Genomic DNA, 14,688 nt, shown 5'->3' on the forward strand with positions numbered 1-14,688 from the left:
TATTGCTTACTAGGGTATATATTAAGCTTAATAGTTACTATATACAGTAATGGACTTCTATACATTTTACATCAGATTCAAACTTTGGGTGTAAGATTCAGAGAAATATTTATTAAAAGTTAGACATTTTAAATGAGAATAAGAACCGAAAGTTTGTCTTTGTACCAACCTTTTTCCTGTTAGTGCCCTACCTGCCCCCCAGCTCAAGTTAGCGCCTTACATATATATACATATACATATTAAAAACCTTTCCTTCCCTTTCTAACCGGAACTTCTTCCACCGAGAAACACTAAAATATACACAGTCAGTGTCACAGCTCCCTGTCGAACATTGAGCAGCAGCCACTGAGGTTTACCTGTTACCTGTTTCTTCGTGTTTCTTCGTGGAGCATCTGCCCAGCCTCCGTTTTTCGCTCCCCTTCGTGTACATGACACGACAAAATTATAATAAAAACCACTGATATCTGTTATTTATGAATAGATGAAATAGAAATAAAAAACAAAACAAAAACGATGTTGAAATCAAGAGAGAGCGCTCCATTATTTTCTTCTTCGTCGTCGTCATCAGTGTGGTTATGGTATATTAGCGCCACCAACCGGAGCTCAAGTTAGCGCCTTCTTCTTCTTCTTCTTCTTCTTCTTGGTGTTTATTGGCGGTTGACAAACAACGACTTCGTGCATTACCGCCACCAACTGGTATGGAGAGCAGACCAGACTGTCACTTAAGGATTAGATCCTATCATGCTAGTTAAATATTGCTCGATAGCTTTTAGTACTTCAGTTTTTTCTAAGCAAATCCAATTAAATCTAGTTTGAGTTTGATTGTATTTAGGTTTTGAATCAGTTGTCTTCTCTTTCTTCCTCACACTCCTGTCAGTGTAATATAACATGAGCTACTGTCTCAGCACAGTGCTCGCATATTCCGGTGCAATGTTTCCCTAAAATGAAAAGTGTTCCGTTTATCCCAGCGTGCCCAAATCTGAGACGTGAAATGATTGTTTCTCATTTCTCCAGTTTTCCTTTGGATTTTATAAAACCACCGTCCTTTCCTTTCTTTCTCCCATTATTTTTGCAATCTCTCCTTTATTTTCTGTTCTAATTGATTTTTTTATTTCTGTTTTACTACAGCTGATAATTAATTGCACTAATCTTTTTCCAGTGGCTCTTTTTTGCAGCCTTATCTGCCATTTCATTTCCCTTAACACTATAATATGCTGGTGGCCATACAAAAGTTAATCATTAGTCCCGTTATGTTTACTCTGCATGGTGTTTGTTGAGTTTCTATTAAGATTTCTGGTCGACTTTCTGCATGGTTGCATTGTAAACTTACTAACGATGAACTGGAATCTGAACAAATTACTGATCTTAATGGTCTCATGTCTTCAACCCACTGGACAGTTAATAATATTGCAACCATTTTCCTGTGTATACTGAAAGTCCATCATTGATCCTTTTGCCTTCTTTATATTAAAGTCTGGTATAATAAAAGCCTCTACAACATCTGTATACGTTTGTATAGGATTCTAATGGTGACTAATATATTTCTGTGCCATATGTTAGTTTAAAATAAACTCCTTATCCTCATTTCTATCTACTGTAGCCAAGTTATTTTTTTCCAGGTTTGACTGATTAATAAACATCACACGTCCCTGGATTATATTTTTCCCAAATTTAATCAGTGATTACTTCATATTATTATTATTGTTGTTTCTCAGGATACCAACTTCTGTGCTGCTGTATTAAGGTTTTGTTTGGGTTTTTATTTTCATATTTCATTTCCTTTGATCCGTGCATGTTCTCTGTCCTATTGTCTGTGTGGTTGTGCTTCAGACTGGTTAATTATCCACTGCTGACAATATGATAACACCTAAAAACACTTTGTTAGGTACATGTATTCAGTGCATGTACATTTCATGACATGGATAGTAGTGTTGAGTATTCTGAAATAGTCTGAATATTCATAATATACTGAAGTACTGGAATTTTCCTGCACAACCATTTCTGAGCTTTACAGAGAACGGGCAAAAAACAGAAAATCTTTGGCGAATGGCAGATCTTTGGCATCAAACTAACAGGGCGGAAGGAAACAGTAAGTCAGCTAAGCACAGGAAACTGAGAATAAAAAAAAAACATCGCCTGGTTTGATTAGTCTTGACGTCTGCTGTGACAGTCAGACAGCAGGGTCAGAATTTGGTGTAAATTCACAAAAGAATGAATCCATCCTGTCTTGTATCATCAGGTAAGGTTGCTGTTGGTGGTGTAATGGTGCAGGAGTACTGCTGCTGAGCACGTCCGTCCCTTTACGACCACAGTGTACACATCCTCTGACGGCTACTTCCAGCAGGATAATCTCACGATGTCGCAAAGCTCAAATCAAATCAGGACAAAACTGATCTTAATCCAGTCAAGCACCTTTGGGATGTGGTGGGGTGGAAGTGTTGCATTATGGATGTGGAGTAGGGCTGCCACAAACGATTATTTTGATAGTCGACTAGTCACAGATTATTTTTGCGATTAGTCGACTAATCAGATCATCATCCATTGGACGTAAAACGTACAGCTTACTGCACCAGCAGCATCTGCTCTTATATAACTATCATTAGCTTACAGCTTGAAGTGTTTAAGGTCTGTGCTAACTAAAAATAAAGACAAGATGATAGTTTAACCCTTCTGAGGCCCTGGGACCATTTTTGTACATTTTAGTTTTTCAGTTACAAGCCATTTGCACTGTGTTGAATGGAATAGAGCCAAATTCTCTAAAAAAAAAAGTTTGGTATAATTTCATTTCAAAATTCAAGTCTGACTTCCTTAAATTTTAATGAAATTTGCAGATTGTTTCGGTGGAGTTTAATAAACTCCTTGCTATCTAAAATATAACAGGACACCGGAGTATATTCTGGAGCATCTCACACTTCTGATAATCAGCTGTCTGCTTGATTCAGCTGTGTAAAAACTATAACTTTAATCTCAGCCAAACCGATTTACTCAGGAACAAATAAAATACTAAAAAAAAAGCCAAACAACAACATTTTTAAGTTATCTTAGTGACTCATATATCATGTTTAACCTGAGTAGCGAAAGACTGCGGTGGGTTTGAAAACGATTTGCTGGGAGTCCGGTGTTCTCACCGCTCTAGTGACCTTGCCCCCGGCTAGCTATCGAGCTAGTGGGTAACAGACGTCTCCGAAAACGTCGGAGCGCTTTTGAAAATATGCGGTGTCTTGATAAACTGAGCAGATATTTGAGGTTTCCACAGCTACATTCTCACCTGAAAATATGTTAAACGTTTATTTTGTGACCCAGAAAGAATAATAAGAGTAACATTAAAACTAACTAGCTGCCGCCATTGTTGGAAACTGAGCTGGGCTCAGTGTTGCCAACTCCTCAGTAAGGAAAATCGCTATTGGCTGTCCTAGAAGTCGCTAAATGACGTCATCGCCTAATTTGCATAATTGGTCATCCTAATCTAACCTATGTTGTTGGAGAGAGAAATAACATCGTGGAAGAGACATAAAGTGAGTAAAAAACGTCCTAAATGCATTTAGAGTTTATTTAGAACTACAAATTAAATTTCTTTTAGCAATTATTGTTTTTTTTTTTAATGTCACAATTCCAACCCTGCTCCTTTACCCGGGCTTGGACCGGCAAAAGTGACCCGAAATAGGCGCTCTGGTGGAGTTACTTTGTGTGTGTGTTTATAAGTAGTTTTAAACATTGTGATCCACAAAACAGCATAAGAGTAAAAGAGTAAAAGAAGAACTGACTGCATTACAGCACCCGCTGCTTGTTGAGAGTAGCGCTTTCACGTCTTTTTTTAAGGGGTCTGAAAACTCGCTAAATATAGCGACAAAGTCGCTAAGTTGGCAACACTGGCTGGGCTGCGCTATGAATTCTGACTGGGACACAGCTACTTCTTCTTCGGGGTTTAACGGCAGCTGGTATCCTTGTACATGCAGTGCTGCCATCTTCTGTTTCAGTCCGTTATTACACTCTTAAATCCTGCTACTGATTCCTGCGTCTTTCAGGATCTTACAAAGCTTCAAACGACGCGTCGACTATTAAATTAGTCATCGACGATTTTGATAGTCGACGTAACAATGTGATGCCATCATGTCAACATGGACCAAAATGAATAATGTTTCCAGCATGGTGTTAAATCTGTACCATGAAGAATTCAGGAGCCTGCCTGGTACCAGTGAGGTGTACCCAGAAAGAGGCCAGTGAGTGTATTCCCAAAGTGAAATGCTAAAAATTATCCAACATATTGCAGATTTTGTTTCCGCCTTCCGCCCAGTTCTTCTGTGCTCTTCTTTCTACTCCCATTCACTTCCAATCTGACATCACAAACACTCAACACTATATGAAACTTATAAAATTATATTGGAAAACCATGATACTTCAATACATCCCTCTATTTTTTTTTAAAATCGCCTGGGAACCCTCTTCCAGTTTCTAGTGCAAGAGGTGTGGTGCACCAGTCCAACACAAGGTAACACAGAGAGACAGACAGACAAGCAGCGGTTTGGGCTGATGGAGGAAGGCATGAGCTACTTTTGATTCTCAGTTCTTTTGTATAAAGTGATCGCTTTTTGTAAGGAACATTATCTTTGTTGTAAATGACGACTCCTGGAGGTTATTTGCAAAAACACGAAACAGAAAAGCTCAATAACACACTTCTTCAGCGTTTATGTCACTGAGACCCACAAACTCACAATCTCTTCAACATCGTCAGAACCATCAAATAAATGTAGTGTTTTTAAAATACACTCATGGCTCCCAAGGACCCAGTGAGGAAACAGACTTCTGGCTTCCTGTTCAGAAGGTCACACTCGCTCTCCTGATTTCTTTTTTTCCGTCTCATCTTTGGCTCGTATCTCACTTCCTGCATACATTCTTTCTCTCGTTTAATCAGCCACTCTGGCACGTGACCCCTTAGTGTAGAAGTACTAATATCATGTGATGTGGTAATAATAAACATGGGAACATTGGAGCCCTGCATTTATAACACTTTTAACATACTAATCAAAAATCCTGACAGTTTGCATTTCAGTCGACAAATGCATGTTACCCCTGGCTCAACAGGTCACATTACTTTGCCTCAGATGTCCATGTCATGTTTCATCTGACAAAGAAAACTGTTTTTTCTTCTTCTTTCATACAGATGGGAATGAAGGCTCACCACAGTCAAGTCTCTGCGGTGCTCGGACTTTGAAGTGAGATTACCGGGGCCTCGGCCAGACAGAAGGTCACCACTCTCTCACCAAGCTGGTGCCTCCTCTTCGTCTCCCTCCACTCAAACTGATCCAGCCTGCCTCTCAATTAAATCTGAGGAAGAAAATCCCATCTGGCTGTCAGACACAGACTCTCAGATACCAACCAGAAATGTCGCAGGAGACTCAAAGACAACCAGAAACAATGAGCCACAGATTTCACTCAGGTAACATAGATCTTTATTTAAATTACAGATGAATTTATATTAAATCTGCACAAATATATTTCCAGAAAACATAAAGTATCTCTCTGAATAAATGATCTAACCCAGCTGATCTTAACCTTTCTTTGGATTTTGTTTGGGACGTTTCAGTAAAGGTAAATTATTGCTCCCGTTTTTTCAATCTGAGAAATTTTCATTAACAAAGCTGAACCAAAAGAAAAAAAGAAAAGATTCAAATATTACAAAACAAACAAAAAAAAAAAAGAAAAAGAAAATCCCATATCATGGTGAAGTCGAAAAGTCCATACTGATTAGTGATTAGCCTCATCTCTTAAATCCTGGTGACCCTCGACTTGTGCACAAACATTTCTGTAAGTGAACGGAGAGTTTTCAGTCAGGAAAAAAAAAGCTACACGAGAATTTATTTTGTCGTGAAGGAAATTAATGCTTCTCTGATACTTGGCTGCAAGCCGTCACCTGCTGTCATCTCTTCATCCACACGAGGTCAGTGTTGCACACTAAAATGAAAACGATGCCTGTATTTGTTTACATAAATGATCTATGGTTGCTATTCTCAACCTAAGGAAAAAACAAAAGAGCAAAGAGGCGTGTAACAGGCTGCTCTGAGCCTGGCTTGTGTTATGAACTGTAGAGTCATATTTCAGCAGCATTTCCCCAGTGAAACGGCTCAGAGAGATAACTTAAGTTTATGAACTGAAACATTTTAGTGACTGAAAATGGGACAAAACTGAGCGCAGGTTACGAGCCACGAGGACGGGGCGCACCGGTGTCACACACTGAGGTATTTTTAATGTAAACACGTTTCTCTGTAGCACTTAAAGCCAAGATTTGTTTTTTTGCCCTCTTGGTAAAGCAATAATTTTATCATAACAAAACATACAGTCACAGTGCATCTGTATCCTGATAAACAAAGTAAGAGCATTTACATGAGTCCAACATTAAAGATCACTGCACACGGATTTATAAAGCTCATTGTCTTAAAAGGTGAAACATGTTTCAGTAAAACCGCACTTTTATCACGTGCACATCCACAAAAGTTCAGCCATCTTTGACCCTCTGCAGTCACAGGGCTCTGTTTCCAGCACTAATTTACAACTATAGCTTTTACTGTTCAAGCAAGTGTTTAAATAAAACAATCATGCGTTGAAAAGACAAATAAAGGTCAAAGTTTCCAGTTAAAGTAGTGCCCTTTCTGTGTTAGAAATATGAATTTAAAGGCTAAAAAGTAATCTGTGACCATGTAATTGATACACTAATTACTGTATTTCAGGCGATTGCATAGCTAACAATGAAAATAACTATAAACTCATACTTTACATAAGTGTAAGTAACATATTTAACCTTGATTAAATATATAAATTGACACTGCTTTACACTTTATTGGTTTTAAATCGTTGCACTGACGCATTTACACTGTGCTTTATACAGCGCCCTCCAGAGGTGTTGTATATTACAACAAGTCTTGTTTCATTTTCATGTTTTAAATAAATTAAACTAATTTAAAAAGCTTAAAGTAGCAAAAGCAAAACACACGTGCCATCTTTTCTTGTTATACTGTCTTGCAGTGCAGGAAGCTTTGGAAACCCCCCTCCTCTTACCCCGTCTGACTCTGGATTTGAGGGATTTCTAACCTCGATGATTTCGTTTGCACGCTGTACACATTCAGTTATCCTGCCATGGTTTAAAATAATACACTTTCAGGATCGGACGGGGTTTATTTGTCGTCCAGCGTTAACCCGAGTGTTAAAATATGTGTCAGTCAGGTTTGGGGGGTTGACAACGTTGGTGGTGATGTGCTTTTGGTAAGAAGGCGAAAAGCAGGTATTGATCTTTTTCACGATTGCAGAAGTTGAGTAAACTAACAGAAATGTTCTTTCAGAGTTAAATTAGATTTTCACGTCGTCAGCACCGTTTCTCAGTCTTGGAGTTGCCTTTCAGGACGATGTGAGGTAATCCAACAGCCCATCTATCACAGGGCCAGTACTGCAGTCCAGGCAGCGAGTATGGTATCTCGTAGTTGGCATCCAGGTAGGCTATCAGCGTGCTGCCGTAGGCTACAGCTATCACAATCAGAATGTGCCTGAAGGACGGATAAATCGAAGGTCAACACAAAGACACGAACCATTTTTGTCCTAAAAATGGGGCCTGTTCATGATGCGTTCACGGTGGATAAACGATCCCAAGACTGGAGGTCGGGGTTCACGGTACCAAAGTTTGCAAATGCTGATCTAATGTTACAGTAAACTCATCTTTTCATTTTCATTCAGGAATTCATCTGAATGTTGATTCTGTTCATCAGGACGTTTTCAGTGGGAGAAACGTTTCGTCTCAGCTGACTGCAGGTTTCAACCTTATAAACAGGACATTTGCACAATGACTGAAACCAGCCCACTGAAGGAACGATGGGCTGTGAGGTCAGTTCCTTGATCACTCTTTCAAGGAGGAGGATGTAACATCCTGGACAGGGAGGAACGCTGGTTTGAGCGCGGAGTCAAGGAGGCCATTAATGTGAAAAGGGAAAGACCATCTCTGAATGGAGGAGGGGCCTAAGGGTGCATCTCTTGATTGATGATCGAGGAACTGAGCTCACAGCCCATCGTTCCTTCAGTGGGCTGGTTTCAGTCATTATGCAAATGTCCTGTTTAAAAGGTTGGAAACCTGCAGTCAGCTGAGACTGAAGACGTCCCCTGTATGACGAAACGTTTCTCCCACTGACAACAGAATCAACTTTTTGGGATTTACTGACCTGGATGATTGAGCATGCATCAAGACAGTAATTCATCTTGTTGATATGAAACAAACATGCAGACAAGTGAAGATAAAGAAATAAAAGAAATGAACGGGAAGCCAGGACTTACCAAAAACCATGCAGGTAGCAGAAGTTGATCCTCTGCCAGAAGCTGCAGCCAAAGCGGTCACCGAGCCAGCAGGAGATGGCGAGCACCCACAGAGCGATCGACAGCTTGGCGAGTCGCAGAGCCTTCTGGTCAGTGCAGCTGAGAATGACGGAAAATGGATGATCGCAGGAAATCAAACGGCAAAGTGCACAATCAGGTTTTCACGTGTCTTTTTCTTACCATTTCATCTCCGTAATCAGAGTGTAAAGCAGATGGAGGCCGAAGCAGTTTAACGCGTAGGCGTTGGCCGTAGGTTTGACGAATGACGACACCGAGCTGATGACCGTGATCACCAGGACGAGCTTTGAAAACGTGGATCTGCGTTGGAGCGCACAGAGACGGAAATAAACACGCACCTGAAGCAGACTTGAAACAGACGTTTAGTTTTATTTTGGCATCGTACTCCAGCCCGTACGGACTCACGGGTTTGATTTCACCACATGCTTTGTGTAAAGCATTCTGTGAGGCTGGTTTGGATGGGTGCAAAGTGAATAAACATGATTGTTACAGCAGTCTAGCAAACCATGAAAGAAAACCTGAAAAACAGGTTGTCCTCCCTATACTCACACTTCTAATAAATAAACTCGTCATTGAGCATTCTTCGTGTGCAATAACTGGGAGGCCTTTTTATCTAAAGTTGTGATTACCTGATAAACGCAGGTCCAAAAGTAATTTTGTGTTGTATGTGGATTCCTGCTACACTCGACAGCTAATTCCCAACTCTGCCTTTTAACAGAATTTGTCTTTGTATACATTCATAAAAGACAGAATTTGCAGAAAAAGTCCTGAATAAAAACTGTTTCTTTAGGATCAGGAGCAGCGATGTGCACTCATTCACCTGAGCTCTGTGACTTACAGTCAGGGCTGCACGTTTGTGGACAAGGATGCAGCTTTTAAATGCAGATTTTAAATAAAACATTCAAACGTGGACTTTCAGGTTTAGTTGGACAGTTTGAACCAAAGTCCTGCCATTTTTATACGCGGCCGCTGTCGTCAGAGGCTCGTGAGTAACTGGACAAGTAGCTGACAAGCAGGTGAACCAGGTGAGGCTGGTTTCTCGGCTACGTCGTGACAAATTCAGCAGATATAAGAACTGGAGTCGAGTCTCAGTGTTGAATTATCATTTGGGAGCTTTTAACAGGAATTCTTTCTTAATGTGACGGTCAAAGATATGTTGATGCAAGTGAAGAAACTTTACGAGTGGCCAAATCAACAATCCGGCCAGTTCAGCAATGCCTGAAAAGGCCTGAAAGACCACTGAAGGTAAAGGTCTAATATCAAGACATGCCTTCATGAATGGAAATACAGTAAGTTTGCAACAAGGCGTCCAGCACGGCTACATTCAAGAACAAAAAGGCTACATTACAGGAAAACATCTAAGCGCTTGCACAGCTGTCACTGGCGTTTATTGATCACGTGATTGCCGATAGAAGTAGCAGAACGAACTGTGAAGCGTGCAGGGCTGTACTCTCTGCTCACACAGTGTTTGTAGTGCAAATGGATCATGACTATTCTTCAACAGCCAAGCCAGTCACCATGTCAACACAACAGAGCAGCGACTGAAGGTGGCTGCAGTGAAAGCCTGGAAGAGCATCTCAAGGGAGAAAGCACAATATTTGGTGACATCTATGAGTTCTAGACTTCATTTCCATCCATCCATCCATTCGCTTCCGCTTGTCCTTTTCAGGGTCGCGGGGCGAGAGGCGGGGTACACCCTGGGCAGGTCGCCAGTCTGTCACAGGGCCAACACACAGGGACAGACAACCATTCGCTCTCACATTCACTCGCACATTCACACCTAGTGATAATTTGGGTTATCCAATTAACCTATCCCCACAAGCTGCATGTCTTTGGACGGTGGGAGGAAGCCGGAGTACCCGGAGAGAACCCACGCAAACACGGGGAGAACATGCAAACTCCACACAGAAAGCCCCCGGCCTGATGTTGGAATTGAACTCAGGACCTTCTTGCTGTGCGGCAACAGTGCTAACCACCGTGCTGCCCATTCATTTCCATCCAAATATTAAAAACAATCCTTATATTATAAATGACATTAGTTGGTCCAGTGACTCTTGAGCCTTTGAAAATGGGGTTATGTGGATAATTACACAGTCATACTGTTTGATTCAAAAACACAGAAGCAAAATGATAAAAACGTCACGATTAGACTTCCCTGCAATCACAGCGGCCTCGGCTGTTCGGGAGGAGCAACCCACTGGATCAAACACTGGAAAATCACTGTGAGGTTATTGATGCCAGGGGGATTGTTTCACACATCAAATGTTCATTCGCCTGTCGCACCTTGCAGTTTAAATATTTACACAGGTTGGGTGGAGCTCTGTTTTTACAGCCCCGTGTCCATCAAGGTGAAGACTGAACCACCACATTTGGGACAATGACGAACCTTTGAGCTGTTAAACTGGCTCCTCGTCCGGCCGGGATAAGGTTTCACAGTGGCATGTGTTGGAAACGCTCTGTTATTGTTTTGCATCATCCTGAAAGACCACTGATCTCCTTAGAAACACGCAGAGGCACGAATAAACGCCGGACACAAAGACCTTGGACTAAGTTGTCGAAACACAGATCAGTCATCTGTCGCTGGGTTAATGGTTACAAGGTCGACATACCTGTCTTTTATAAAAGAAGGGAAGAGTCTGCGAGGGAACCAGACGGCATAACCGACCGCCAACACCCACAAGATCGAGAGCTCGTCCAACATCTGACCGACGAAACTAAGAGTCATGTGAAAGTACGCCGAGAACAGCCCTGCAAAGAAGAGAGAACGAGAGAATGATGTCGAATTATTCATGCTTTTAGGATTTTATAGGCGAAGACAAGTATAAAACGGGTAAAGTGAGACGTGTTACTGCACGTTCACAGATGGTTAAGAGCAGTGCAGGGGAGACATGCAGAGCTCCAGTTTGCAGCTGACTTCTCTTCTCGTGCTTTAGTTATTACATTTAAACTTGCATACTGGTTAAACTGGTTCGGCTACTGTTGCAACTAATAAGTATTTCTTTTAGTGTCATAAGCTTTAAGAAAACCTAGTCAGTTCAGAGAAGCTTCAAACATCTGCTACAGATCTTCCTACTTGATAACACATTTCTTGTGATATCTATTTCATCTATACTGAGTCAGCCTGTTTCACAAACACAAAACATTTCGTGGATTTATTTTGCAGACATACGGCTGAAGTTGGTTTAAATAAATAAAGAAAGAAAGGACTGACCTACAAAAATCATCATGACCCAAACCAGGTGGATCGCCAAGCTCCTCTCTTTGGCATACGGGTGCAGAAGGTAGAGCATGATGGGAGAGATAATGAAGAAAATGAAGCTGCTCATCTGCAGGGAAAACATTAAATCGATCACCAGTCCAAAGTGTGGCTTTGAGTTGCAGTTGTTGGGCTGGTAGCGCCACTGCAAGTGTCTCCTGAATAAAAAGCTTTCAGTTTACCGTGTTGAAGGACTCGACCACATGCTCAGAGTGTCTGTAGTTGTCTTCGCACCAGTCGATTTCTGAACTCTCATAGGAGAAAACTCCCGCCATCCCCTCGCCGGAGTGAACACCTGAGAGATGCAGGGACAACAGTGGCCGCTGACTCTGGTGTAACAAGCACACCTGCATTTTTCAGTAGTCATATTAAGGTGTTTGTATATGTGGTTTATGGAAATCATTATCCCCTCCACCCAGCAGTCAAATGCCAATCGCACCCTTTTACAATTTCACTTAAATGTCAGTCCCTGCTGGCGCCTACATCTCCCACGATGCAACCGGACAGCATGTTCAGCAACGTCCTACAAACAGCCCAGAAAATGTGACCGATTCAGACGACAGCGTACGTTGCTCCACTTTTATTATATTTTTATGACATGATAAAAATGGTGCCGTATACACAAACAGACTTTTTGCTCCATGGTTAATGTTTTGTAAGCATTAGTGCACCACACCAACACGATCCAGTTAAATCAGAGGTCATTAAAACTCGGACTTTTGTCATTTTGAATATCAAATTCCTCTTTGGTACTACAGTAAGTTCATTTCCATAGTTGTATCCCTTTTAATTGCTGGTTCACTTTAGCGTAGGATGAGGACACTTCACACTTCCACGGCTGTTTTAACCTGCGCTGCACGACATCTGTGCTATTAAAACACAACCTGCCATCTTTCCTAGAAGGCTGTCAGATGTGGCGCAGTGTGTGAATGGTGCCTGGTTCACAGTATTTGTTGGACTTGATTTATTGCATCATTATTATATGGCTTTTATTTACACTTACAGTGTAAATAGGGAGGGGGGTTCACATTCACAATATACACACTGGACTTGAGCTGGAATTGCTTTTAAACCTCAGTATGGCCTCGAAACTGGGACTAAAATTTTCCCAATGACTTTTATATCCACAGAGGCCAAGGCCGCTCATTTCAGTCTCTACTGAATCTGGATATTTGCTACAGCAAATTATTACCTGGAGCTTTCAAAAGTACTCAGTTTATTATGCAGCCTAAACAGGAAGTCGTCATCAGAACGCCACCCTTCATGTTGATATCTGAATTACAGATTTTTAACAGTGTCAATAAACTTATTTCAGAGTTTGCACTGAAATACAGAGTTTATAGGTGTACCTAATAAAGTGGTTACCGATGGGAAAAGAAGTACTCCGCCTTTAAGTACAAGTTGTAATACTATTGAAATATTACAAGTCTCATCATATATGTACTTGTTTTCCAGAACAATCGATGTCAGAATACTAACATATTACTGCATAACACTCTGTTATGTACTACAGTGTAATTCAGGCGACTGAACACTGAAAGAAAAATATTATCTATAGAAACAACTCCCAGTTTATCTGTTGATTAGAACTCGTATGAATAACCTAGACTAGGAAAATAGGCAGTTGAGTTCAAAGGTCATTAAGTAAAGGTGATGAAGTAAAAGCATAAAGTACAAGTACTTCGAGAAAGTAGTTGAGCACAATATATTAAGTAACAGTAAATCACTATTTATTACCATCCTGAGGAATAAACATCGGAGTTTTCCTGACAGGGAAAAACCTTTTTGTCCGAAATATGAATATTTGGACAAAAAAAAGTGTCCCAATAATTAAAAAGTTTATTTTTTTTCACAGGGTGTTCAATGGGAAACCGGCTCTTACCTGCCATGCTGTCGTCCTGCAGCCCGGCACTGCTGCTCTGCTCCAGGTGCTGCAACAGGTGGATTTAACGAGGCGGGGTTTTGAAACGCTCGCGATCCCGAAGCACGAGCCCAGTAACGTCACTGACGGTCACGCGAAAAGGTTTCAAATCTCTGGGACAATATGTCATCACAGAGAAAATGTCTGGAATGAGCTCGTTTGTTTTTCTTTCTTCATTGACAGTTTACCAGGCCCCGGGGAAAGAGCAGGAACCGGTTACTCAGCAGTAACGGGTAACGTAGAAACGACCATGTGGGGCAAAAAAACCTTTAACGGGCTGTAAACACACGACAGGCGACTGGAGGGTTCAGAGGAAACCTGAAAAGAAACACGCAAAACCGTAACAGGTGTTCCAGGTAGCTGCTGCACCTGTCTGAGGAATCTCAGGTTTTTCCTAAAGGAGGTTCAACCAAATCTGCCGCATTTCAAAATAAAAGCATAATCCTGCAGCGGAGGAGCAGGTGTGGTGGGAACACGCCGAGTCTTGAAGGTGAAACTCCAAATAGTTGCATTCATATGGTTTAACTCAAAACAAAGAAAGCATTAACTGCGCACACTGGCTTAATAACGTTTCCTGCGATAGAAATTGTTTGGAAAAAAGTACTCGTGTATTTAATTACAAATAGTTACCGGAGAGTCACCTAATATTACCGAAAGTACTCGTCGGTCTCCCATTTCAGGCTACACGTTGTCTTCTTATGTTACGGTTTTTCAGTGCATGCATTTTTACTCTTTTGGGCAGTACTGTGACACTGTGCTGCTGCAGTTTGAGTCTCAAACAAATCCGCGATGAAATCAATGGGCTCCAGTGTGATCTCGTTTTTTATCACATGTAGAAGTGTTTATGATCTGTAAAGTTAAAAAAAACAAACCGCTACGACGAAATCTGAGACAGATGAGTTGGTAATCTCTCTCACAATTTAGAGAAAAATAGGCGCAGCACCAATCAGGAGGCTTTGGCCAATCCAATTACTGCAGGCTGCGCAGCTTTAAACGAAGCTGCTGAGACGCAGGTTAAAGATCTGTGCTGTGGCCTGTTTGCAGCAGCTGACTGGCTGATTATTATTTTGGTTAGATCTTTGCACAATCTGTGCATCTATCAGTGCCTCCATATTTTTAAGAATTAAAGCTGGCAAAAAAA

General features: G+C 41.2%; 1 protein-coding gene across 4 annotated transcripts; it reads right to left on the minus strand.

Moving 5' to 3' along the window:
* Positions 1-5,865: 5,865 nt before the first annotated feature.
* Positions 5,866-14,385, minus strand: acer1 (alkaline ceramidase 1). Of its 4 annotated transcripts, none has more exons than XM_086269750.1 (8): positions 14,178-14,385; positions 13,509-13,865; positions 11,809-11,921; positions 11,582-11,696; positions 10,980-11,118; positions 8,533-8,670; positions 8,314-8,451; positions 5,866-7,535 (listed from the first exon to the last, which is right to left on the minus strand). In XM_086269750.1, exons 2-8 carry the CDS (start codon positions 13,513-13,515, stop codon positions 7,358-7,360), a joined length of 828 nt encoding a protein of 275 aa, XP_086125876.1. In that variant the 5' UTR covers positions 13,516-13,865; positions 14,178-14,385; the 3' UTR covers positions 5,866-7,357. The 4 variants fall into 4 exon arrangements, with proteins under 4 accessions (XP_086125876.1, XP_086125877.1, XP_086125878.1 ...); XM_086269751.1 differs by adding an exon at positions 12,066-12,149 and having other exon boundaries at positions 13,509-14,385; XM_086269752.1 differs by having other exon boundaries at positions 5,866-5,952; positions 13,509-14,385.
* Positions 14,386-14,688: the final 303 nt, after the last annotated feature.

Source organism: Aulonocara sp. 'chitande type north' Nkhata Bay, linkage group LG17 (genome assembly GCF_057382095.1).
Source record: "Aulonocara sp. 'chitande type north' Nkhata Bay isolate Kocher_YH1m ecotype deep benthic linkage group LG17, A_spYH_male_GT1.1, whole genome shotgun sequence".
Taxonomy (NCBI): Eukaryota; Metazoa; Chordata; class Actinopteri; order Cichliformes; family Cichlidae; genus Aulonocara; species Aulonocara sp. 'chitande type north' Nkhata Bay.